The sequence below is a fragment of the Vulpes vulpes genome, chromosome 13 (assembly GCF_048418805.1).
Source record: "Vulpes vulpes isolate BD-2025 chromosome 13, VulVul3, whole genome shotgun sequence".
Classification (NCBI taxonomy): domain Eukaryota; kingdom Metazoa; phylum Chordata; class Mammalia; order Carnivora; family Canidae; genus Vulpes; species Vulpes vulpes.
This window is the reverse complement of record NC_132792.1, coordinates 143,123,845-143,151,169: the sequence shown is the minus strand read 5'-3', so window position 1 is coordinate 143,151,169 and position 27,325 is coordinate 143,123,845. Positions and strand designations below refer to the sequence as shown.

The 27,325-nt window shown below is 44.5% G+C and overlaps 1 protein-coding gene across 4 annotated transcripts in view; it reads left to right on the top strand.

Moving 5' to 3' along the window:
- Nucleotides 1-22,703, top strand: part of RGL1 (ral guanine nucleotide dissociation stimulator like 1) — a 256,371-nt gene extending 233,668 nt beyond the window's left edge. For all 4 annotated transcript variants that reach the window (XM_026001170.2, XM_026001171.2, XM_072733182.1 and 1 more), the window contains 6 exons: nucleotides 587-708; nucleotides 3,211-3,300; nucleotides 9,521-9,707; nucleotides 13,550-13,804; nucleotides 18,216-18,330; nucleotides 20,973-22,703. In XM_026001170.2, coding sequence (XP_025856955.1) covers nucleotides 587-708; nucleotides 3,211-3,300; nucleotides 9,521-9,707; nucleotides 13,550-13,804; nucleotides 18,216-18,330; nucleotides 20,973-21,160 — 957 coding nt within the window. In that variant the 3' untranslated portion in view covers nucleotides 21,161-22,703. The remainder of the gene's footprint in view (nucleotides 1-586; nucleotides 709-3,210; nucleotides 3,301-9,520; nucleotides 9,708-13,549; nucleotides 13,805-18,215; nucleotides 18,331-20,972) is intronic.
- The last annotated feature ends 4,622 nt before the right edge of the window (nucleotides 22,704-27,325 follow it).

The window sequence follows — 27,325 nt, the reverse complement described above, 5'->3', positions numbered from 1 at the left end:
CTCATGAGCCTTAAAAGATTTAGTTACAGGATTTACTGGAGTTGTAAAAACCCAAGGATTCGGGAAATCCAAACATTCAAGTTTATGAGGCCCTAGAATGCTTACATATTCATCTCTACCAAAACTTATTTACTGAGGGGTCAGGATTGAAGAAGATGAGGATGGGGCACTTTAGAGATTCCTGACTTACAGTAAATTTTTTCTTTATCTTTTAGGAAATAGAAATGGAAATTTAAAATATACCTTAAAAAATAAATTTTCTATCCCTAGAATGAAAACATAAAAAAGGAAGCCACTGTGGCTTTCGATAATAACTAGTTTGGGTTGCTCTGCTAGCCTGTTTTTGGTCATATAAATTGCTTTTTCTAGGAGAAGGAGGATTGACAAGCATACAAAGACCTCAGAGATTCAGAGTTAGAATTGTTAAGTTATTCAGTTCTTTTATTTCTAAGAAAGGCAGTACTTCGAGTCCTCCTCATTGGTTTTTGCCATTGTTTATTTTAATTATGTTGTGTCTTCATACTGAAAAAAGATACATTTGGTTGGCCTTATTATTTACTCTCTTTTGGTGTTCTGTCTGCTGTAGGAATTTGAAGTGATTGCCCAGATAAAGCTCTTGCAGTCTGCCTGCAACAGCTATTGTATGACACCAGACCCAAAGTTCATCCAGTGGTTCCAGAGGCAGCAGCTCCTAACAGAGGAGGAGAGGTAGGTCCACATATTGCCCATCAGGGTGGAGCTATGGTGTTGGAGAGAAGAACACTATCTCCTTTTCCTTATTTGGTCATTTATTCAGCAGCTATTTAGTGAGAAGCTACTAGATTCTAGATCCTCAGTTTTCAAAGGGTAATGGTATAGCAGGAAAGGCTGAATTGATGGCATCAGAAGATGTGCTTTCAGATTCTTGCTCTACCATTTATTGATCTTTAAAATCTTGAGCAAGTCACATATTACATATTCTTCATTATCTTCAGGATACTCTCTATAAAATGTTTGTGAGGATCAAATGTCCTATTTGGAAAAGCATTGTTTAAGTGCTGATCACCATCCTCATCGTCACCACCACCACTACCACCCCATTGTCACCATGTTTGTCATTTTTGTTAATTGGTACCAATTTCCAAGGAGCTTACATTTGGGAAGGAGAGACAGACTCATGAAGAATTGAAATATGGGGGGTGGAGCAGGTAACTAAAGTGCTATAGGATCTATAAGCAGAAACAATTTGGCCGAGGACGGGAGAAGTAGGGAAGATAATCAGTAAGGTGTGAACGTTTGGGTTAGGCTGCAAAGTAGAGACAGGATTTCACCAGGAGAACTGGAGAAGAACATTCCAGACAGAGGGAAGAACGTGAGCAACAGCTTGGTGGCTTGAAGGGGTTGGCATCTGGGAGAACAGTGAGAACTCTGTTGTGGATGGGACAGATTTCAAAATCATGATTGACAAGCAAGCAAAAGTACATTAACTCCAGTGCCTTGAATGTCCGCCCAGAAGGGACATAGTCTTTATCCCATGGTCCAGCAGATTAGAGTCTACAGACCATATCCAGCCCACCACATGTTTTATATTTTTAAATGGTTGGAAAATAAAAAAAAAGAGGATTGTAACATGGAACAGTTATTTGACATTCAAGTTTTAGAATCCATAAATAAAGTTTTATTGGAATACAGCCCATTCATTTACATCTTATTTATGGTTGCTTTCATGCTTTAAAGACAGTTAAGTAGTTGGAAGAGAGACCATGTAGCCTGCAAAGCCTAAAATATTTGCCATCTGGTCCTTTACAGAAAATATTTGCTAACCCCTGCCATAGACCAGGGGATTTCCTTGAAAGTTTATCATCAGGGAGAGCAAAATTGACAGCAAAATACGAATTTTGCCAATGAGGAAATTGAGATTCAGAGAGTAACTGAACTAGTTAGTGATAGAATTTAGTCTTCTTGACTCTACAATCTAAGCTCTCAAGGCTGTTGTATAATGTGGGGGCAAATCATATAACCTCTGTAAGCCTCAGTTCCCTCAGAAGATAGATGATTTCAGAGCTCTTTTTTTAAATCCCAGAGTAGATTGGTCCTATTACATTAAAACAAAACCTGTGTTTTAGTACTCATTAGTTGGTAAAAATTTTTATCTTTGCCACGTAGAAAATAAAGCAGTTACTGCCTCACCTTACATTTCTGGTCTGATGATCGGTTTCTATGAGTTAACTTCCTCTCTAGATGTACATCCTTCTCACAAATGGGACGTGCATACCATGGCTGGTGTTCGGAATCAGAGAGTCTAGGCTCACAGTATTAGTTGTAAAAATTAAAATTTTGTCAATTGTAAAAATTGACTTTTTAATGTTTAGAGGAATCTTGCTAAATATACCCCATTTTTTTCATCCTATTTACCACCACCTCTAGAGCTTAAGTTAATATTTGGAAAATTCCTTTATCAGTGAATACCCACACATGAGCAAACACCTGGACACAGCTTTAGATTTAAAAAAAAAGTACACATAATTAACAGCTTAAGCTACTAGTCAACACACTTACCCTTCCACACCTACCCAGAGCCAAATACATCTATTAGTTAGACTTATGAGCTTTCATAAAAGACATTTCAAGTCAGCTCTAAATCCCTCTTGTGCTTATGGAAGTTATTTCTGCCTGGCAGGTAGATGTCTGAACTTGGAGCATTTTAAATTTAGGATGTTTTGGCAATTAAAAATCCTATTCAGATATCTTTACCAATAATATAACTGCCTATGTCTGTTCACTCAAGATTAAACAGTTTGCAAAAGTCTCTTCTTTCATTTCTCTTAGATAGGAAGTTGAGCACATGTGCCCCCCACACACACAGTAATGAAGGGAGGTAGCAGACAAGAAATCATTCTCTCCCTGGCTTAGTAGTGGGATGAGAATGATCAGGAAACAGAGTGGAGTCGGCCTTTGATGCTGCCAAAGCGCACGAATCCCTCTTTTGAGGCATGTGGCACCAAAGGGTCTCCGTCTGGGGATTAGAGCAGGGGGCACATGTGTAAATTTGTAAAATCTGGTCATTCAGTCCATCCGCTCTGACGCTGGTGGTGGAACAACATGGTATATACATCTTTACTCTTTTAATGACCAGAGACTTCCTCTAAAACAAAATCGGCAAATCGTGTGAATTTCAGTCTGTTCTTCGTTCTCAAGCTCTGACCTCACGAGCTCCCTCCTCTTCCCCAGCTATGCCCTGTCCTGTGAGATCGAAGCAGCTGCTGATGCCAGCGCCACCTCGCCCAAGCCGCGGAAGAGCATGGTGAAGAGGCTCAGTCTGTGAGTGTCGCCCGGGGATCCTGGGGCCCGAGAGTCAGAGGGAGGAAGGGTATTTAATACCGAGGCCCTGAGCCAGGACAAAAGTGAAGAGCAGTTCCCTCCCCGATTGAGGGGTTGACCTTCTGTCGTGAACTTTCTGAATCTCTTCCTCCTTCTGCACTGTTCTCTCTGGTACAAAGCACCATCATCTCCCAGCCTGGACCGGCTCTCCCAACGGCCGTACGGGCCCAGCCTTGCCTCAACAGGTCGTTCTCCACCAAATAGTCTGGTAACCTCTTAAAACGTTCACCAGATTATACCACTTCCTTGCTTAAAAAAGCCTCTCGTGGTTTTTTTTTTAATATTTCATTTATTTATTCATGAGAGATGCAGAGAGAGAAGCAGAGATACAGGCAGAGGGAGAAGCAGGCTCCATGCGGGGAGCCTGATGCAGGACTCGATCCTGGGACCGTGGGATCATGCCTGGAGCCAAAGGCAGATGCTCAACCACTGAGCCACCCAGGTGTCCCCCTCTAATGGTTTTATTTGAAAATAACACCCAGACTCCTTAGCCTTGCTTAGGAGGACTTTCATGACCTTCCTGCAGTCTTCTTGGCCACTTTCCCCTCATGCAGCCTTCCCCCTTGTTCACCGGAATCCAGCCATGCCAATCTTGCAGCCATCCACCAACTGCCCCAGGCTTGCTCCTGCTTCAGGGCCTTTGCACATGACGTTTCTTTGGCCTGGCATGCTCGTTCTCTGTGGCTGGCTCCTTCAGATGCAGGCAACAGTGTTACATCCTGAGAAGCACCCTCTCTGATGCTTGTTTGTTTGTTTGTTTATTTTTATTTTTTTCTCTCTCTCTGATGCTTCTGCCCACCCCTATCCCTCTCAGTCATACTGGCTCTTTCCTACAGTGGAACATACGCATGGCTGTGTGCCCTACTCGGTGCCAGGCGGGCAAGACACTCCACAGCTAACTTCATGATACCTGTCTCCCTTTGAGTGAAAGCAGGAGTCCTTACAGTGGCCCTCAGGACTCTTCAGGAACTGCAGTGTCATCCCAGCCCTGCCTGCCCATCCCATACCTGTCTGTCCTGATCTTTCCCGGCTCACTATACTCTGCATTCCAGCCACCCAGACCTCTCCCAGCATGCTAGGTGTGCCATTTCTTCTGCTTAGAGCACTGTTGCCCAGATAGCCAAATGACTCACTCCTCACTCCCTTCAGAGGTTTCTTGAAATGTCACCTTCTCAGTGAGCCTTCCCCCGACCATCTTATTTAATACCATAACATATCTACCTTACCTGCCCATGGCACCCTCTCTCACCTGCACCTGCTTTGAATTTCTCCATTGCCTTTACCTCCACCTGACATACTGTAGGTTGTGTGTATCTGTTTATTATCTAGAATGCAGACTCCACGAAGGCAGGTGTGTACATCTGTTTTTTGTTCATTGCTGTATCCCCAAAACCTACAGTGGTGCCTGGCACACAGTAGATAATTAATATTTATCAAAAGAATAAATCGGGCCATGTGCCAACACCATTTTAAGAACAACACATCTCATCCAATCCACAAAATAGCCTAAGTGGTAGGTCCTACTGTTATACAAACTTTATAAACCAGGAAAGTAAGGCACAGAGAGGGGAACCAGTGTGTTAGTTATTGGGAGATCTGGATTCAAACCCAAGGTTTGGCCATGGAGCCAAACTTGTAACCTTCTTGCCATATTGCCTGTGGGAAAAATACTTTCTGAGGGAGAGAGGAAGGAAAGATTGGAGCATCAGGTAAACAGTGGAGGAGGGAGAAGAGAAGGGAGGGACAGGGTGCAGAGGGTGGGAGGGAAGAATGAGAGACTGGTAGCTTAATAACCTGTGCTTTCACGGCAGCCATTTTTACAGAAGAGCCTCAAGGGGCCGAGTCTATGTCACCAAGTTAATCTCTTAGACATTAGACTCTGAGGGACATCAGACTAATGAACCCAATGAAGGCTTCAAGAAGTCAGTGCAAGGAAGCAAGGATCGTCATTTGATTAGTCAATTTGCTCTTCCCTTTGAAGACCTGTTCCTGTGTCTGATCTTTTGGGTGTCCCAGTGGGTGTTGGCCAGGGACAAGCAAGCACAGTGATTAGGGAATATTGAACAGGTTTTTGTGGCAGGGTGGCTTGGGAGCCATACTGACCTAATAGACCCCAACTCCACCACTTATCTGGTGTGTGAACTTATGTGTCTGTGTCATCATTTGTGAGAAAGGGACCAGTCATGTCCATCTCAATGGGTTGTTTTAGGACTGGTGGGGTTGTCACACTCCTCAAATGCTGCCTCGCTCTCAGAGGGTACCTGGAAAGCTACCGTTATTTTTTTAAGAAACAACTTTCTGCTACTGTCTTTTTGAGTCTTTTTGGGGGGGGGGGGAGGGGGTCAGGATTCTGACTGTTTCTGTGGGTTTTTGATGCTTTCCAGCACTGTCTATCCACCTACCTCAGTGAGTCACAGTGGGACATAGAAGCAGGCATGGCACGTGAACTTGGATATTGCCATATTCCCCGATGTGACATATGAAAGTCCTTACTGGGTGTGATGGCATGATGTCCCACTTAAAGAAGCTGCTTGGGCTTCTGCCTGATATCAGGTGACACGTGAAGATGACTTTGGGCCATGTGATTGTATAGAAAGCATTTTAAAGGTAATCTTGATCTCTTGCCAGGCCTCTCTCTGTTTAGATGCCTAACTGGGCCCTCCTGAACTCTAGATTTATGAGCTTGTAGATTGACTCCTATAGAATTTTCCATAGTATCTTGCTATCTTTTCATCATTGCAATCATGGAGGAGAATGATCTCTCTTTTGAGATAACCCCAGGGCCTGACCAAGTCTTGTCAGCTGCTAAGATTGGTACCTACACAGGGAATCAGGCTCCCTGACAAAGTAGTCAAGGAATGCCAGGCATCTTGGTGGTCCTCTGCATCAGAAATAATTAGAAATTTCTGGACCTTCTATGACAGTCAGAGGTCTGCACAGGTAGATCCAATCGTAAGTGCTAGTACTTTTGCTCTCTTGCTTTTCCTTCCCCATCCGTAGGCAGTAGCCACTGCAAACACATTTTTACGTAACTACTTCCCACTACCTTCTCCAACGTAGCTGTCCATATGTATTGTGCTGGGGACTCTAGCACCCCTGGGTCCTCTTTCTGCACCAACTCTGGCACGTGAATGAAGGGACGTTCACATGAAATCAGGAGAAGCAGGATTGTCACAGTGCAGTGTCCTCCATAAAGTGGGTAGACATCAAATACATGTCTCCTTGGTGAAATCTTGCCAAGATGCTTGAGTTTAACCTTTGGTGTCTCCAGTTGAGTTTGAACATTTATCGTGAATTAAACAGGCCACATTGCCACTCATCGTATTTCTTGTACATATAAGGGTGTTTGTATACCTATCGATTCCCAGAATGTTTTGTGATCTTGGCATTTTAAAAAATGTGTAAAATGTACTTTCTGCCCTCCTCACATTTAATGACCCATTTTCCAAAGAGTCTGGAAAGAATTTGGGGGGACTTAGTGGAAGGTGCGCTTGGTCTGAAGGTCGGAGATGCCTACTATTGCGCCAGAATTAACCTTTACAAAGCAGAATTGACCTCAGAGGTTTGTACAAATGGAAGAACCTTTTTTATTTACCCTTTGAACAATTTCATTCTAAGCCAGACTCTCAGAAGATGGGCCGAGGACCACGGATCCACAGCCTTCAAAGGTCTTCTCCTCGTAATTCATGGAGGAGTACAACAGCGGTGTCATTTTTTCTCCTGTGAATTGTGATCAGAGTTTAGCTCTTTCCCCTTTAGCCCAGTAGTGCTTAGAGGTCCTAGAAAGGAGACGACATAGAAAATGGGGCAAGAGGTGGTGGGGTAGAGATGAAGCAGAACAAAGATGTGCTTCAGGTCTTAGAATTTGATCATGTAATTCCTGAAATAGTTAATGAAAAATCAAGCTACTTTTCTACTATTGTTTCTACTGTTGTTTTATACAGTCAGTGCTTTGTTTGGGGTTGGCTGCATATGCTAATTTCTTTACATGCCTTTCCTTCTTGCCTCTTACCCTTCCCTCCTTTTACTCCTTTCCATGGCATCAATTAACGTAAACCCTCTCCGTCTCTGTCTGAGAACATCTTTATTTGGTGCTCACTCTCCGAATTCTGTTAGCTGGGTATAGAATTCAAGGAGGAGGACAGCCCAGGTGGCTCAGCGGTTTAGCACCACCTTCAGCCCAGGGCGTGATCCTGGAGACCAGGGTTTGAGTCCCACGTCAGGCTCCCTGCATGGAGCCTGCTTCTCCCTCTGCCTGTGTCTCTGCCTCTATCTGTGTGTCTCCCATGATAAATAAAATCTTAATAAAATAAAAAGAATTCAAGGAGGACCATTCTTTTCACTCAATACTTTGAAGACATTATTTCCTGTCTTCTGACTTCTGTTGTTGCTTTTGAGATGTCTGGTATTTGTTTACTTACTATTCCTTTGTATTATACCCCCCGCCCTTGTTGCTTTTAAGAACTACTTTTGTCTGATATACCATTAGATAGTTAAAGTGAGGATTGAGTCTTATTTATTCTATTCAAGACATAGTTCTTGAGTCTGAGGATTCAGTAGTTCTGGAATCTTCTCAGATACGGTCACTCTTCCATTCTCCCAATTGTTTTCTCTTCTTACACATATGTCAGCGTTTCTTATTCCAATCCCCATGCCTTTTGTTAACCTTTCTTATTTCTGTCTCTATATTTTGATGCTGACTTCTGAAGATTTTCATCAGATCTGTCATCTTGTTCCAATTTTTCTCTTCAATGTTTATTTAATCCTTCCACCGAGTTTCATTTAAATCACTAAATTTTTCACTCTAGAAGTGAATTTTATTTTTCAAATTGTCTTCCTGTTCTTTTGTCAGGATCTTGTTCTTAACTCTTGTTTTCAATTTCTTTTCTTATGTCTTTAATATCTTTTTTTTATGTCTTTAATATCTTAAGCTTATTTATTTTATACCCTGGCCCATGGTAGACACTCAAATATTTGTCAAATTAATGACTAAATTATTAGGGTTTTTTTCTGACAAGTCTTGTAGGTCAGAAGTTCTGAAGCCCTCAGGAGTCTAAACCTCCTGTTTGTTACGCTTGTTTGACTCTCTTTGTGTGGGCTATTTCCTTAGGTGTATTTTGTAATTTTGTATTATGAACTCATCCTTATCAGAAAATCCTCTTCATCGTGATTTGAAGGTATATTCCTCCAGAAAGATTTTCTTTTTCTAATTCTAGTTTGCATAAGTATTACTGGTCTGAGAGTTCCTACTTCCTAGGTCACATAGGTAGCAAATATGAGTGAGATGCTGGCCAAGATCACACATGATTTCAGGGGAGACATTTTTCTTTCACCCAAGCTCAGGCCAAGACAGATAAGCTTCCTCGTTGCCTTCCTGTGCCAGTAGGAAGATATTTTCCTAGCCCATCTTTTTACATGGGTACAGCCCTTTGAGGGTCTTGGTTCTGCATAAGGAGTTTCGGTTTCATCTCCCCACCTTACATAAACAGAAGCCCTCATCTTTGGGTCTGTGTCTGTGTTAAAACCCGTATCCCTAGTTTACCAAGATTGGTACTTCCCACTCTGCATCCAAAGCAGCTGCAGAATTAGCTCACGTTGCTTCTGGTTTTCAGTTCCCTTTTCATTTATGACCTGTAGGGATTTTCCTTACTGTCTTGCAAGCTCAACTTTAAAAACTTTTTTAATGTTTCTTTTCTAGTTGTTTTATAATAAAGCAGTTAGCTTACTGTAGTTCACCAGATTGTTGGAGACAGAAGTTGTCCTCCTTGGTTTCTTGGCCAAAGTAGTGCCAGCCTTCTTCCTTAGCCTCATGCATAGCTCATTTTATGGTGGAAAGTGATAGGGATGTGGTGATGGTATTTTGATCCTACCAGAGTCATCTACAGCATGTTAAAAAATGGAGAACTATTGACCTAGAAGGACCTCAGATTAATATGGCCTCTCATTCAGCTAATCAATCTGTGTATTCTTTGAGGTTGGAAATTACCTATTTGGATAAGATGTTTCCTGTGATGTTAGACACTTTATAGGAAACATTTTCCAATAATGGAAAATGCAATATTGACAAAATAGCTAAGGGGTTATTTAACACAAAATATTTGCTTAATCATAGATTCCAGATTTGTAAGAGCCCAAATGCCTGTCATTATGTTTTTTACAGACTGTTTCTGGGGTCGGACCTTATTACCAGTAGCACTCCCACCAAAGAGCAGCCCAAGTCCACTGCCAGTGGGAGCTCTGGCGAAAGCATGGACTCTGTCAGTGTGTCATCCTGCGAGTCAAACCACTCAGAGGCTGAGGAGGGCTGTATCACTCCCATGGACACACCTGATGAGCCTCAAAAAAAGGTATATGCTTATTACCTTCCCACAATTCCTAATCTAAGTACCTGATGGAGTGTAGTGTTTGCCACATGAGGATGTCTGTTTTCAAGTTTATCACTCTACAGTATTTTGAAAGTCATGTTTATAAGAGCTGTCAAAGCAGAGTTCAATCTGAGGACCTATTCCTTATAGAAACTGGTCTAAAAACAATAAGCATGTTGGTTTATTCACCTGGCCTTTGAAATATTGTTCTGGACCCACATCCAATGGTGAATGAAAGATTGTGGCCTGTGACATGAGTATACTTTATTAGGTAGGCATAGGACTTTCTTAGAAGGAGTAAAAAATCAAGAGGCAGAGATGTGTTAGGCTCTTGGTGTCATACCTTGTCTTACAAGCTTTTTACCACAGAATCTTACATAGGAAACGACTCCTAAACTCAGTGACTTAAAACAACAACCCCTATTCTCTTGTGTGCCTGCAGGTTGGTTGATGTAGGCTGGCCTTGGCACAAGGCCATGGATTTGGTCCAGGTCTGCTCTACCTGTCTCTCATTCTTCTTGGAATAATGAGGCTATCCAGGTCATGCTATTAGTATGCTAAGACAAATGAGCAGGAGAGCAAGCCCAACCCTACAAGTATGTATCAAGCCTCTACTTTGATCATAACCACCAACATTTAACTGACCAAAGCAAATCATGTGGCCAAATCTCAGATAAATAAATGAGGCAGGGAACTCCTTCTAATGGGAGGAACTGTGGAGTCACAGGGCAAAGGGCATGGATGCTGAGGAGAATAAGGAATTGGTATCGATTACAAAATCTGCTGTGTCCCAGAAAAGAGAAAGTAAAAAGAATTCTCATAGAGGGTTTCCGTTTTCCATGGGTTTATAAAGAAATAAAAAGGAAACAAGATTTGTCTTAATCTTCTGTACACATCTGCTTCAATCTGTTGATCAAGAAGCTTGAGTCAGAGATTTCAAGTGTGACATGACTAGAACTTGCACCATTTGGGGGAGACTTGGGGCAGCCAGACCTGCTGTGGGAGAGACTGTTGACCCATTAGCTTATGCATAGGCCAGTGAGGTGGACTATTGGAGGTAAAAACTCCTCCATTGTTCGTATCTGCCATTCTATAAGGGGGTCAGTGTACAGTTTCACATTGTGTTACAAACAACAACAGTATGGGAACCCTCAAGTGACCTTGTCACAGTGTAACCAATCCAGGATCAGGACTCATCAGGCTGAGATGTCTCAGGTGCTGCCCCTGCTGGATTTCTTCCCATTCTACTTGGAAATCCAGAGACACATCCTCCAAATGTTGAAAGAAAAGCTCTATAAATACCTATGAATCTGTTCCTTATTTTCTTGGGCATATTTCCTAAACCAGTGATGTAATCATTCTTCATGACTTGACATACAGCGTTGAACTTGTTAAAATCTGGAGTGAAGTCTCATTATTCACCTGTTGACAAGTTCTTGTGCTTTGTAGCCCCCTCTCCTGATGGTAGACATACAAAAGTGAGAGTAGAGCTATTGCATGCATCTTTTTGGGATTTCTCCCTGTCCGCGTCAGGCTCCTGGCAGTGGATTGGATGTGTGCATAGGTCCAGATCATGTCTTTGAAAACTACCCAAAAGCCCAGTGTGTCACTTGCACACCTCTTGCTGTATCCTTTCTGGCTCCTCCCTAAACACACTGGTGCTTCAGTGTCTTATACAAGTCATGAATTTTTATTCTTCAGATGAACCTTTCTAAGGAGAAACCCAGGAATTTCTCTGGGTTTAAAGCTGCATTACTGACTTGAATGCAGGTAGTTGCTGGGCTCCAGCATCCTTGAATGGCAACTGGAAAGGTCTTGGTTGCTGCTCACTGCATAGAGGGACCTCAATGACCTCCATGGTTACTCCCTGCAGTGGGTCCTGCAGCTTTCAGGATGTCCACTGTGCCTTTCCCAGTGGTACCCTATGAGGTCACCCTTTTCAGTGAAGTATACTTTGTATTCCTTTTTCTTCCTCCCCCGATCATAATTTCTAAACATTATTTTCACACTTGCTCCTCAGCATAAATTCTCAGTAAGAACTGGGCCTCATCGGGTGGTCCATTTAAAGCTGCTGTAACCCAGGCATCTTTAAAGCTGTATCTTAATCATAAAAGTCATTAAAATTAGGAACAATCTAATAGAGGAAAAGGGATTTACATAGGGGCAAAGGGAGGTGAAAAAACTGCACCGATAATGAGAAAATGGACTGTCCAGGCTACAGTGTGGTGCACATTCAAGCAAAGTGATGCTATTAAAATTACGCACCGTCAGCCCCCAAATTGGGCCACAGAACCAATTCACTTACAAAAACAGATCCAAAATGTTACTAAACCATATTGTGTGATAGTCACAGTTAAAGTTGTCAAATCAGCTTGCTGGCTCCAATTAAACTAATCATATGGTGGATTTCATGTACAGTCATGCCATAGGAAGACGAAATCCATAGGAAATAAAACTGAGTAAATGACATTTTACTTGGAAGCTTGATATTCAGAATTCTAAATTTCTATACTCTGTTTCCATGGAAAGGCAAACAGGTATGGAAGAAATTTGTACTAAATTTGTACTAAGTTCATTTAGTTTTTAAATGACTTCCAAAATATTTGATAGGATTAATGTGGTATAATTTAGCTTAATACACTCTGAGAAATTATTTGTAATTTTCTACAGTAAGAATTGATATTTAAAATGATTCAATTTAATGATTGGCTTTTTTTTTTTTTAACACAGCTTGGGGGATTCGGGGATCCTATTTCTTTGGTAATTAATTTTGCATAGTTTATGGTAAGGTAACCATGTAGTTAATTGAAAAACACATTAACCGTAGCACCTCGTTCCTTAATTGTTTTTGATCTACAACAGTGAAAATGTATACAGTTGGTTCTAGAAGCAAATGTAGAAAGCAATGGAACCTGCTCATAGGCTGTGTTCCCTTTGGTCACTATTCCTCTGAGTCTTTTTTCCCTTATCTGTATAAGGCTCTGCATTTTGTTCACAAGATAGTTGTGAGAGCAACATGAGATAAGGTATGTAAAAGCTCATCACAAACATCAGTGCCAAACACCACAAAGGTAGTGGTGTCCTGTGTTCGTTTACCACTTCTCATCAACTTCAGACTGAGCCCTGTGTACTTGCTGTGTGAACCTGGCTGTGGGACTCTGGGAACTTGGGAGCAGGTCCTGGTGGTGCTGCCAGCAGTTTTCTCTCTAGCCTCAGGTCCCCCAGCAGCAGGAAGCTACTGCCCCCAGGTGATCTCCAGGGGCCTTCCCGAGACTAATAGTCCATGCAGAGCCCATATAATCTGTGGTCCTTGTCTTAGAAACTTCTAAGAGTACAGACATTTCTGTCCTGCTACAAAGTCTGATTGTAAAGTGGAGCCAGGATAGAAGTGATCTTGGTTGGGCTTGTTAAGCAGCATCCCCACTCAAGGCAGCAGGACTGGACAAACTGTTGGTAAGTAAGGAAGGCTTTCTTCCAGCGGGGAAGCTTCGGACCTCCGCCCAGTCCATATTCCCTCCAGCTTCTGGTATCTGCTGCCATCTGCTGGTCACATCCTTAAAAGCAGCTAAAACCTGGGGCATTGCTAGAGCTGCCCTGTGTCCGTCCTCAGCGGGACGCAGGGTGACCAGGGCAAGTGCGGAGTCGCTCATAGGCATCTGCCAAAGGGTGCTTCCACCAGGGACAAGACCCGATGTGCTGCGGGCTGTCATGGGGGAGATGCTTACTCATCTCAGCATCTACCTCTGCTTTGACAGTTGCGAGGCGCACCACTGGCCAAGGTCCTTAACAGTCTGTCCGCCTCTGGGCTGTGTTCACTCCTCCAGCTCTCCGAGTCTTCCTCGTCGTGTTCCTCTATCCATTCCATGGACACCACTTCCTCAGGGATGTCGTCCTTAATCAACCCCCTCTCCTCCCCTCCGTCCTGCAACAACAACCCCAAAATCCACAAGCGCTCCGTCTCTGTGACATCCATTACCTCGACAGTGCTGCCTCCCGTTTACAACCAACAGAACGAAGACACCTGCATAATCCGCATCAGTGTAGAGGACAACAACGGCAACATGTACAAGAGCATCGTGGTAAGGCCCTCGGACCGACCCCTGAGTGTGTCCAGTGTTGGCACACATGCACATTTGCCCAGAACAAACATGCGCCCAAACCTCCCTGGGTGTGTACGCCAGTTGTGTGTTTATATAAAAATCCACCATCAAAAAAAAAAAAATCCACCATCAGTGCCCGTAAAATAGAATTTTTACATCTTAAAATTGCTAAGACTTACTCATCTAGATCCTTGTCACTTTTTTTCAAAACCGTCAGTTTGGATGACTGTGTAAATGTAAAAATGCATGCCTTCTGGGAAATCTTCCCTGTGGGATTACGTGTCTGGATTTATAACGAATTCCCAAGCATTCTCAGCAGCGTCTTCCCGTGATGGCAGGTTTTTCTCCCTTAGTCATTTGGAATCAGACTGAGTAAGGTGAATGATCGAACTGGAAGTGCAGTTTGAGCCCATGAGGAATTATATTTAAAAATTTAATTAGCCTGACCTTTTTGCCCTTCTTGTGAAAACTATATTTCTGACATGATCCCAAAAGTGTTTTGAATTAATGGCAGGCTTTTTGGAACGCACACAGAGCGTCTCCTGGTAGTAACTTTGGGTCTGTAATTACAGGAAGAGACTCCTTTGTTTATAGGACATGTCATATGTTAAAGAGCAGCTTCTCGTTTGCAGCGAATCCCACCGCTAATGCTCTATCTTCATCGCTTGCCTTCTGGGGGGCCCACTGAGTGCTTACGGGCTCAGCTCTGAATATGACATAAGTAACATGGGGGCACTGTCTCCTCCCATTCCAAAGAAAAGCTTTCCCAAGTCACTCATCAAATCAACAAAATCCTTCTTGAACATTGGTTGTGTTCTGGTCACTGGGCCAGACTTTGTGGACAGGGAGATGAGTGGGGTGTTTCTGTCTTTGAGGAACTTACAATCAAAAGGGAGATGATAAGCAATATTTAAAACGTACCAAATTGTCTAGTAGAGGTCAGACCAGATTGTAAAGTTTCTGCGAACCTCATGAAGGAGTTTATGTCCTACAGGCAATAGCGTCTCGTTGACAGCTTTTAAGTAGTGATCAGATTGTTCACTGAAAAGGTAGCTGCCACTGGAGAGATGGTGCTGGGGTTGGGGTGTAGATTGGAGGCGAGGAGGCAACTTAAGAAGCTGCTATCAGGGATCCCTTGGTGGCTCAGCGGTTCGGCGCCTGCCTTTGGCCCAGGGCATGATCCTGGGGTCCCGGGATCGAGTCCCACGTCAGGCTCCCTGCATGGAGCCTGCTTCTCCCTCTGCCTGTGTCTCTGCCTCTCTCTCTCTTTCTCTCTCTCTCTCTCTCTTTCTCTGTCTATCATGAATAAATAAATAAATTTTTTTTAAGAAGCTGCTATCATAGTCCACGTAGGAGATGATAAGGGCTTGAATGACAGTCATGTGGCTGGAGACAATATGGATTTTTGAAAGATTTTTATGAGGTAGAATTGTAGAATCAATTAGTTTAGTCATCAACTTTGTGTTGCCACAGTGGTGGATGAGGAAGAGGGAAAACTGAGGGCTGTCCAGGCAGCTTGGTGGTTGGTGGTCCTATCAAGTGAGGTATGAACTGCAGGAGGAGGAGGAAGGTTTTGCTGCAATTGGAAGGACTGACATTGTCTAACAGATGGGCAGAGCCCCTGCTGGTGCCAGGCTGGTGCTGGAGACAAATCCAGGAGTTGTCTGGCCCACTGGGTGGACAGGGGAACCCCCCTGGGAAGCCGTGTCATCGGTGTCATTATTGTATGCTCGGTGTGGCTTCTTCACAGGGCTTTGTCTTCTGCATGCTGGCCTGTGAGTCCCACCTTGTAACTCTTTGGTGGCTCTGAAGTAAAAACTAAGAATTGACGCATGCAACTGTGTGGATGGATGTCTAAAGTACCGCATTGAGCTAAAGAAACCAGACAAAAGGTTATGTGCCACAGGAGTCTTTTCTTTCAAAAAGAGGCCAACCTAACCTGTATTAGAGGCTAACCTCAGGGAAGAGCCACAGGGAATTCTTTGCGTTCTGTACTTAAGGTACGTGAAGGGGACGCCCCAGCGCCATTCAGTACAGTAGCCACCAGCAACGTGTGGCAGCTGAGCGATTAAAATGGAATAGTCCCAACTGAGATGTGCCGTGAGCATAAAACATACACCAGATTTTGAAGACTTAGTACACAAGAAAGAATTTCTCATCGACAATTTTCATACGGATTGTATGCTGAAAAAATAGTTGGGATGTATTGGATTAAATAAAATACATCATTAAAACTAGCTTTCCTTTTAAAAAGATTTTTTTTTTTTTTACGATGGCTCCCAGACATTTGAAATTAGAAATGAGGCTCTCGTCGTTTACGGACTGGTGCTGGTTCTGCGTGTCAGCCAAAGGCGGCGTGAGTGATCCTAACTGTGATCCTCCACTCCATGCGGTACCTTTGACGGGACAGAGTAACAAGCACCCGAGGAAAGCCCTTGGCCATAGCCCACCTTGCTTGGACACACCTGGGGAAGTTTAAAGAAAATAGGGGGGAGCTGGCTTTCTTCTTCGGTAGGTTTAAAGTTGACAGCTTAGCCTGACGTTCCTCGCCTCAGCCTGCCGTGCATCCTCAGAGTGGGATCCTTTCTCTTTAGCTTTACGCTCCTGGTCCCGTTTGATCCAGCTGTGGGAATATTTTCTTTAGACTATCAAAACACAAATCTCTTCCTTCAGAATTTTGTGCGCATCTGTTTCTCCCTTGGAAATGAACCCACCGGTTGTTTAGGTGATAGACAAATGAACAAGGTCTCTGTTGCGTGCAAGGACCCCACCGGAATGCATGTTGTTTACTGAATCACAAATCCCTGCTGCTGCTCCAGACCAGGCAGGGATGGCCCTGCCATCTTCAGGCTCTTTTTTTTTTTTTTAAGTTTTTATTTATTCATGAAAGACACAGAGAAAGAGAGAGGCAGAGACACAGGCAGAGGGAGAAGCAAAGCAGGCTCCATGCAGGGAGCCCGACGTGGGATTCGATCCCTGGTCTCCAGGGTCACGCCTTGGGGTGAAGGAGGCCCTAAACCGCTGACCCCCTGGGCTGCCCCATCTTCAGGCTCTTGATGACAGTTTCTTGGAGGACATTTCTCTTCCTCTTCCTCCTCCTTCTCTTCCTCCTCTTCCTCCTTTTCCTTCTTCTCCTCCTCATCTTTCTCCTCCTCCTTCTCCATCTCTCCTTTTACCTTGTGATCAGAACAGCTTTTATTTTTAAGTAAGTGTTTTCTTTTGCATTCTTCCTAATGTGAAGAAATCACGCAAAGGATGGTATGGAAGTCAGCCCTCTTTTCCGCTTGCCCTGAGCACTCTCCAAATAGTTGGCTGGTGTGCTGAGATAGTCAGAATCTGGGGTGAGGAGAACCTTTACTTGCACTTAAAACGTGTTTGATCTGTTATTTTTAAACACTCAGAGGCTGATTTTTATTGAAGCCTAATTTACATACCACTATGTACACAGGTCTTCAGCATTTAGTTCTATTATATCTGTGTAACTGCCACCCCGAATCTAGATAAAGAACAATTTTCATCCCCCCCAAAATTCTCTTGTGCCCCTTCCAATCATTTCCCCTTTAACCTTAGTGAAGACTGAGATTTGTTATTGTCAGTTTTCTAACACCATAGATTAATTTGGCCTGTTTTTCAAAGAATAGACTCCTCCAGCATGTAATCTTTTGTGTCTGTTTTTTAGTGTTTTTTTTTTTTTTCCTTAATGTGATGCTTTCGAGATTCATCCACATTATTGCCCAGGTCAGTTCCTAATTTATAGCAGCTGCTACGTTGTGTTCTACCGAGAGTGTTCTATGGTCTCTTTATCCATGCCCCTGCTCTCCCTGTTAAAGGAGATTTTAGGTTGACTCCACTTTGGGGCTATAATGCTGTGAACATTTCTGTAGTAGAAGTCCTTCCGTGGACATAGGTTTTCATTTCTCTTGGCAAATACTTAGGAGTGAGTTCGCTGGATCATAGAGTGGCTTGTGTTTTTGAAATGGTCAGTGTGCAGAACTGTGACCATTTGCAACCCTCAGGTCATAACCAAGTACTCAACAGGTAAGGATAATTTTGGCCCAGGAGCAAAGTTTTCACCACACCCTCATATTTTTCCCCGCAGAGGAACCTCAGCAGATGTGAGTAGATGGACAAGGCACATGTTCTATTTTACTAAGGAAAGCCACTTGACTCTGAGAGAGTAGGTGACAGAGAGTAGGTGGCCCATCTTCATTTGACTGCTGAGGGTGGAGCCAGGACTAGAACCCAGAAATTCTGGCTCCTGGTCCTGTTCTTGTTCCACTTGGGCCATTATTCCCAAGAAGGCACAAAACAGCAAGAACAAGGAGATCGAGAGAACCCTTTCAGGAAACAGGAAGCGAAATACTTAGAAACTCATCCATTGTCTTTCCAGCTGACGAGCCAAGATAAAACCCCTGCCGTGATCCAGAGGGCAATGCTGAAGCACAACCTGGACTCAGACCCGGCTGAGGAGTATGAGCTGGTACAGGTCATCTCAGAGGACAAAGGTGGGCACGTGTAGCTTCCCGTGGCAGGTTACTTTAGGTTACTTTAGGCAGGTTAAGAAGTCAGAAAATGAATATAATGTTTTTGTGGGGCTTTTTTTTTTCAATGAAACCAATTAGGAGTTTTTAATTGTGCAAGAGTGGGATTGTGTGGGGACCAGTGTCATCGTGTAGAATGAAGCATCTCAAGCTGTCCTCCCCCAACAACCCTGTGTTTTCTACAGTTTTGCTGAGCACCCTCCTGCTCATTCTCTGTAAACTCTGTATCAAGCATTCTTCTAGGAAGAGGTCTCACCCTGCGTGTGGAGGGGCATAGGTGGGGCCCAGTGGGTCTTTGCTGATGGCCTCACATCTCCTTTACCCAATAACACACGTTTAAGTTGCACGTGAACCTAAAATGTAGCGGTCCTTATAATAATTTCTCATTTTTTCAATTAGTCATGTGTGAGGGCCTTATAGGATTATCTTTCAGTTTATCATAATTCATGATTGATCTTCATGAATTACGAAGTTAGTAGCAAGAGCTTCTAACTCCAGAATCTGAAGGCTCTTTACTTCATATGTACTGAGTCAAAGAACTGGTGATCGTACTTCAGTATGCCTAAGAACCCATTGTTTGTAGAAATTCCTTTTAGGAATATTCTGGGGAAAATACCCTAAATGTATCTATTTGCTACCTTAATTCGGGATTGTATTTGTTGAGAGGAGGAGAGAGGCTGGTAGGTGGCCCCTCTGTATCCTGACATATCATACAAACTCCATCAAAATAAGTCTCTTTCTAAATACAGTTGTTGACTCAGGCCAACCCTGTCTGCTGACAGACCCAACACTAACCAATTCAAGCATGTAGGGCTGTTCACCAACAAGCACCCTATAATGAAAAGAAGATTTATACAAGTTAGGGATATGGGAAGGGAGCAGCTCTTCACACTCCATTTGGCCAACAGATCACCCCTGGGCTGTATCTTGGGCCCAGAGAAGAGTGACTGTCCCTTTTCCTAAAGAAGTAATTTCCTAAAAGCTATAGCCTTTAAGGAAATTATTTTTCAGTGAACTCTTGGGAGTTTTCTCATTCGTTCAGCTGGTCCCTTTGTTGTGGGACAAACTCCTGTCAGTTACATCTTTTTTTGTAATTAGAGTTAAAATTCTAAGCCTAAAATGGAGTCTCTTGAGTTTGACCATGTTGCCCAAAAAACAACACTAAGGTGAGGCTGGGTGGGTCTGAAGAACCAGGAGCCCTGAGGTGTAATCTGGGCCCAGCTCTGTTCACCACTTGGGTGGTCTTGGGTGGGCTGCTTGACCTCCTCGGGCCTTGGTCCTTAGTGAAAAGGAGGCAATACCCTACTACTTCTTCGTACATCACAGGGCGGTTGTGAGGATAAGAAGAAATAATGTGCCCACAGGTACTTTGGAGGCATGCCTAGTGACATATAGCTGTGAGGTGAGTTATTACTGACCCAGGAATATTTGGGCAGGAGACTGGGAGTACTTTAGTTATTCTTTATGGAACACTTAGGCAAAATGTCACAGAGTCACTGAGAGCCTGATTGCACCAGTCTTGCTTTGGAATTTCAGTGTTTGAAGTAAACATAAGCTTCACTGAATCTGCAACCAGATACCTCTATCTGTGGCCTCCCCGACTCCACTGCCACAAATGTAGACTCGCCCATTTTACCTCTTTTATTCCCTGTTTGGTTTTTTAGATACCCGTTACCCCTGAGTGCTAAATAGTATATACCTTCTTTTAAAGACAAAAACAAATTAAAATAACTTTACTTGATAATTTCATATTACACTTGGAATAGTCCTTGTTCAGAAATTGCAGCTATCTGACTGGGAATCACTGAAGTAGATACAGTTTATTTTTTTAATTTTATTTTAAGATTTTATTTATTTATTCATGAGAGCCACACACAGAGAGAGAGGCAGAGACACAGGCAGAGAGAGAAGCAGGCTCCATGCAGGAGCCTGATGTGGGACTCAATCCTGGGACTCCAGGATCACGCCCTAAGCCGAAGGCAGATGCTCAACCTCTGAGCCACCCAGGGATCCCTGTAGATACAGTTTAAATGTTAACAGGTATACACTATTTTATTTAGATGTTGTTTAGTATTAAACCGATTTGATTTGGGATGACTTCAAAAAATATTTCAATATTCCAGGTAGAGAGTTCTGGAAAAATCTGTAGATTTTCTTTTTTTTCCCCCACGTCATTGAATTCTTTTAGTAGCTGAGAAAAGCTGCATGCTGGAGTAGAAAATGGACCATGGGAGGAAGATTATAACCCATAACCTGGGTTATGGCCTCAGTTCTACTGTTGACTAGCTGCGATCCTATGAGTGTTGTTTCATGTCTCTTGGTCTTTCTGTTTTCACTGTACTTTCTTCTAGCTAAAATAGTCTGTATTTGAATGTTCAGTTCATAGGTCAAATTTCTAAGATCCTCTTTGCACTTCATTTTTAAAACTTGGGATCATGGAGTTGGGCCAGCCAATTTTGGGGGTGGTAGTCATTGTCTGGTTCATTCACATCCTAGGGACAAAGGGCCATAGTCCCTGCCTTGTGACTGGGCAAGATATCCCCCTGCCACTGTCAGCACTGGGCTGACCTACACCAGCTGACTTCTCTCTCCCTTATCTCTTTTAGAACTCGTGATTCCGGACTCAGCCAATGTCTTTTATGCCATGAACAGCCAAGTGAACTTTGACTTCATTTTACGCAAAAAGAACTCCATGGAAGAGCAAGTGAAATTGCGTAGCCGGACCAGCTTGACATTGCCCAGGACAGCTAAACGGGGCTGCTGGAGCAACAGACAGAGCAAAATCACCCTCTGAAGGGAGGGACCAGTGGCCCCTTGCTTGCCAAAGGCAGACTGGGGCTGAGAACAGGCCATGCTGATTGCAACGACCATCCAGTGTTAGAGGATCATTGGCAAAGTCAACAGATATTTATTGAGTACCTCTGGTGTGCAAGGCACTATGATGGGCCTCCTGGGGAAATTGGAGATGAATTTGACATGAAAAGGATGAATGTTTCACTGATTCTCTTTGACCTATTTGAGACTGAAATGCAAATTATCCACTTTTATAAATATATATATATGTACACATATTTGGTACATATGTGTGTGTATGCGTATATATATACACACACACACACATACATACATATATATATATATAAATATATGAGGGACTTATGGGATATTCTGGACTATGGAAAAATGAATTTGCACAATGGCCTGGAAAGTTGAGGTCACTTTTTACAGGGAAATAGAAAGAACTGCAAACCTAGTCTCATACCTTCCGAGTAAATGGAATCAATCCTAGGAATACAGAGTGTCCTTTGTGCCAGTATTATAAGAAGTCCAAACCATTTTTATAAAGGAAGAGAATTACTTCCTCCATCAAGTGCCACCGGAAGAGAAGAGCTGCAGAGGCTAGAACTGCCGTGGCTGAATGAAAGGCCGCTTCGGAAAGGGTTTGGATGAGCCAGTGGCTTTAGACCTCTGCCTGCATCTGCCACTTCCTGCTGTCCCAGGGAGGGCCAGGAGGAGCTTCGGAGGCCCACCTGACCCACTGGGCCAGCCTTCATGACACCTCTGGAGTCAACACAAGCCCATTTTGATTTCTGGCATTGTGTTTCTGCCCCTCCCCCCACCCCCCCGACGGACATATCACAATCATTACTGCACAAGTAGCCATGCTCTTTGGTAACTTATCAGCCGGAAAAGAAAGCACAAAAGAATGGTGACTCATTTGGACTCTTACATGTCTTGGAATGCCACTACTTCATTGCCATTTCTGATCGCCTTCTTTTGCATGTAAAACTGTATGTCTGGAGTCTTTTGCCATCTGGATCGTAGTACCTCTCTATTATGTGCAATTTGTTCCTCAGGTGTAGAAATTCCTACTGCAATTGACCACATTTGATCCTCTTGAGCCTGTGAAAGATTTCTGAACAGCGATCGCTCTGTCAATAGGCCCTGGGAAGATGTGCCCTGCTGGTAGCAGCACACTAGTTTACTTACTAACCTTGGTAGCATTACTGTGCCTAGTCACGGGGAAAGAAATGGGGCTACGTATATCATCTAAACCATTTCTAATGAGGTACATTCCAGATGGAATCAATAACATTTTTTTTTCAGGTCCCCACACTTGATGTCACAGTGTTACTGTTAAGTGACATTTTTGTCTCTAGTAACACCACCAACCCTCTCCCTTCTAGATTTGAGCTGTGCTGGGGTTTGAACTAAAAAGCCATAATGTGGGATATTGACATGTGTAAGAAGCACTTTCAGAATGTCCTTTTTCAGACTAAAATTCTCAAAATACCAGTTTTTATTCCAAAAATAAAAAGAACCAACCCAGATACGAAGCATAGATTGTAACATGAAGCTTTTTTTTTTTTTTTCTTTTTCCTAATTCTGGTAAAGACAGCTCCCAAAGGTTATGTGAGATTTATGTTATGTAAATAGCCATATGATATCTGCAAGAAACACCAGGGAAAGTTTAGAGATGTGTGGCAGTGGACCAAAGAATGAGCCAGGAAGGCCTCAGATTTCTTCTAGGTCTTTCTAGGAGATCAGACTGCCGTGGAAGACCGACTGGGTGTCAGCTAGTCGAAAAGCACTTTCTTCCGTTTGCAAGGCTCGTCCGATTTGTGCTTCTGTGTTTGGAGGAGAGATGGCCAGGGTGCTAGACATCATGGAGATGGAAGTAAACGTAGCCTCAGCCTGAATTTCTTGGTTTGAAGGTCGCAAAATATAGGACCGTTGGCCTGGTTTAGGGTGTGGCTACAAAGACATACATGTTGTGCCCGTGTGCTCGCCCTATGTATTGTACTGTATATGTAGAGTCTAGATTTATATACTGCAATGTAAAAAAAATATATATATATATATATATATATTTTCCTTTTTTAAAGACAATGGAAACTCCAAGTAGATAAAACATAGCCTCATTTATTTAATGCCACTTTAAATGTCTTAAATTTGTTTCCTGGTGGACAGCCGGGTAATGCTTTTAGCTGCTCGCATGCTTGTCTTTCTGCATCTCCATCACCTGTTTACCTTTTGGTTAAACTAATAAACTGGTTTGGGACTTGGTTGGCATGTGCTGCCAGACCCAAAGGGATCGTATCTGGAGTATTCCTCAGGTGGGTTCTGGGTTCCAGATATGTCAGTAAGCTTGTTGGAAGCCCGCTCTGACCCTATTGGAGGGAGGAGAGGGGAAGTCAGTGGCACTTAAGAGGGGATCCTCTCCACTGGTGTCACGAGCATTTGGGGGAGAGATATGATATATCAGATATGATGCCTTGACAGATGGCCATTCTTAGGAGTCATGTGGGTGGGGGACACTAAAAAAAGGAAAAAAAAAAAAAACCCACCTGAACTTAGAGTTAGGATCCAGGGTAGTACTTTGCCTCCTTTCTGACAGCCTTTTCCCTTCCTGTAATGGCTACCATCTATGCAATTCTTGAAACCATCCACAGTGCTCTGGATGCCAGGGGGTCCTCTATGAAAGGAAGAAAGAAGGCTTTCCCAAAAAAACAATCAGAACCAGGCCACCTTCACTCAATAGATGAACATTATTGTCATCTCATCCTATGTCCAAAAAGTTTCCAGAATTATTGTCCACTGGATTCTTAAATGGCTCCAAGTGGTCAAATTTTCTGGGCCCTCATGGGATTTTGGAGAGAGCCAACTAGGTGTTTTAATAATTGATAATACGGGGGGCCCCTGGTGGCTCAGTGGCTGAGCATCTGCCTTTGGCTCAGGTCATGATCCCAGGGTCCTGGGATTGAGTCCTGCATCAGGGTCCCTGCAGGGAGCCTGCTTCTTCTGCCTATGTCTCTGCTTCTTTCTCTGTGTCTCTCATAAATAAATAAAATCTTTAAAAAGTAATTGATAATATGGGGGCAGGACAAGAAAAAGAGATTTCTATGTGTGGCACTAGGTGATGATTTTTTCAAGATCATTCTAGAAAACTGGTCTCCTTATTTTTGCCTCTGTCTAGAAGCTGGACTTGGTTACTTTCTGCCCAAAGAAATATGTCTTAAAACTGCCTTTGGAATCTTTTCAAATCCATCACGCAGCACAAGACCATGAGGAAGCAGACAGTATTGCTCCATGTCCTGATACCAGTGGTGGCAGGAAGCTGCCTGGATGCCAGTCCTCTTGTTCTACAGATGCTGCTGCAGTAGTTGCCACTGGTTACAACAGCTAACCCCAGTTCCACTATGAGAAGTTATTTGCACCGTGTTTTGCTTTGCTATTGCCCCTAGAATCTCTCTTGGAGCAGAATACCTCTGGAAGGGATGGCTTAGGCTAGGTTCAGTTAAGCCGAAGAAACAAACCATGAAACCTCAGTAACCTCATGTTTTGTCGTGTGATGGTATGATGCAAATCGGGCAGCCCTCCTTAGGGACATTCCCCCTACTGTGGCTCCAGGACCCAGGCAGCGTCTCCCATCTCAGGGCCTTTCCTTCAAGACACAAAGTCATGATGGGAGGAACTCACACTGTTCCTAACTGCCTAGACCAAGGTCACAGTGCTGCTTCCGTTCGCTGTGCCTGGCCAGTCCATGGCCCTCGTGTAAATGCAGGGGAGTGGGGGAGTGGGGGCGGGGGTGTAGGAGAACACCCGGAGTGGATGGGGAGCATTAACCATCTCTGCCACAAAGGAGTTGTGTGTCCTTAGTAGGGTGCATGGATTTGTTCTTTCTTCAGTCAGTGAACAAGTGTGTGTTTGGAACACATGGCAGTGAGAACCTGAGATGGGGCTGAAGAGAACCAAGGAAGGGCTAATGAGAGGGAGGCGCTCAAAGGAGAAAATACCAGAAAGAGTAATTTAATTCTGTCTAGAATTGGACTTAATAAATTTATGTTTAGCTTTTAGCTGCCACGACCACCAATTTACACGCTTCTAATGGTGGTCCCTACTTTGACCAAAGTAGGATCTGTTTTTCAGATGTTGTATGTCAAGTTAAAAGAAAAATCTAGGAAATTTGAAGTGCTGGCACGTAAATCATGAGATGAAATAGAAGCCAGGCAAATTTAATTCTTGTAGCCTCAGATTTTGAAATCTAGGATTTGGTGTGGTTTCTCAGGACCCCTACCCAGAAAACTGGGGAAGCAATTCACTTAGCTAACAGTCTGAGGAATCCAGTGAATTGCACGTTTTCTTACGCGTTGGAAGCCATCTTACAGATGCAGTCAATCCTCTCAGATTATGACATAGGGGCTGAGGCCCGGAGCGGTCAAGTCAGTGACCCAAGATTAGGGGCAAAGCTCTAAATTATCAGAACCCCACTGTGTGCATGTCACACTGGGCTGGGCACCGAATCCGGGAAGCTCTCTTGACATATATTCCTCCACATGGAACATGAGAGAATGCCTGGGGTCTGTTGGCTCCATCCCCAGCCTTCTGATGATGAGAATTCACACAAGCCGTCTTGGTTCGATGGGCATCTGGTCGTTTCTTTAAAGTCTCCAGGGAACGTCCTGCTGCGGGTCCGAGCACTGCTACCCGTTTTCCTGGGCATTACCCCATCTCACAGATGAGGAAGCAAAGCCATAAGGATCAGGATGACCTAGTGAGATCCCCAGCTAGGACTGGAATCCATTTCTGGTCCATGAACTTGCTCTCCTACACACCCCCCAACTGGGGGCTGGGGTGGCAGCTAGGGATGAGTCTCCTGCAAAGAGCACCAACTGGACACGGAGTTGCAGGAGGAGTGGACGTGACCCGGGCTTGGGTGCCATCCAGGGGCACCGGAACCAGGCTCAGCCTCCCTGTAAGCCAGCTCTCGGTCCCCAAGGCCTTTATCTCAGGCTTCCCAGAAGCAATCATTTTTATTCCCACCACTGTTTAAGTGCAAAGCAACCATTTGTGGCACAGTTCCAAGTTCTTACACAAAGGGTACCAATAAATCTAATTTTTAAAAAGTGAATAAACTTTCTGGATTGCTGCAGCCATTTAAATAAAAGAAAGCAAGGTACCATGTTCAAAATGAGAGAAGCATCCTAAATGAGACAGCTCGCTCCCAGACGTGGATCCGCGACCCTCGTTTATACGCTGACACCCAGGCACCCAAGGACTCGGTTTGGCCACTAATCACACATGGTATTTCGCAGGTGGGACGTTGGCCTTGGGGCCGGTGGTGCAAGCTCCGTTGCACGTTGGAGTCTGTGTGAGAGAGAGGCCGAGGTGGGCGCGTGGGGTGTTAGTGAGGACGGGGCACACCTGCACACGAAGCGTTGCGTGGAGCTGGAGAGAGCGCGCCCAGGCCCCTCACCACCTGGGTCACTTACTGTAGCTGCTGCCTCATCTGGGAAGTGGGGCCTGGGAGGAGCCGGGGCGGCGGGGCAGCCTTCCATCGGGCGCAGGCCCGGGGCAGCAGCACGGGCAGGGCCGCAGGGCCCCCGGGGGAGGCCACCCGGCAGTGTCACCCTCGGCCGCGGCCCAGCAGCTCGGGCGCAGGCGGTGGGCCCCTGGCCTTGCCCAGCCGCAGGCCGGGCTTCCGACGGAGCAGCCGGGGTGAAGGGGCCCTGTCTGAACAGAGGGCACCCCCCCCCCCCCCGGGAAGGAGCTGGGCCAGCACACAGGGGGGCTCCTCTGATTCCCTCTGCCTTCGGGGCAGTGTCCCCCCAGCAGCCCGCTCCCCTCCCCCCTCCTCTGTGCTCACCTGGGCCCGCTCTCCCCCGCGCCCATGGCCCAGGTCATGCACCCGGCGAGGTGCTGGCGTCCCACAGGCGCCCGACCCCTGCGGCCCGGCTGCCACCTCCGCCCCAAGCCGCCTTGTCTGGTTTCTCCCTCTGGGCCTCTCCCTCCTCTGTCTGGCAGGGCCTCCAGCTTCACATTCTCTCCCGGCCTGGACTTGGCCTCAGTTGCTCTGTCCTTGCACTTCCCGCCTGGGCTCTCGGAGCCGCCCTGGAGGCCCCACTTCCCTCTCCCCTCAAACTCCCTGTCCCCACACTCGCTTCCTCCCTGGGCCCAG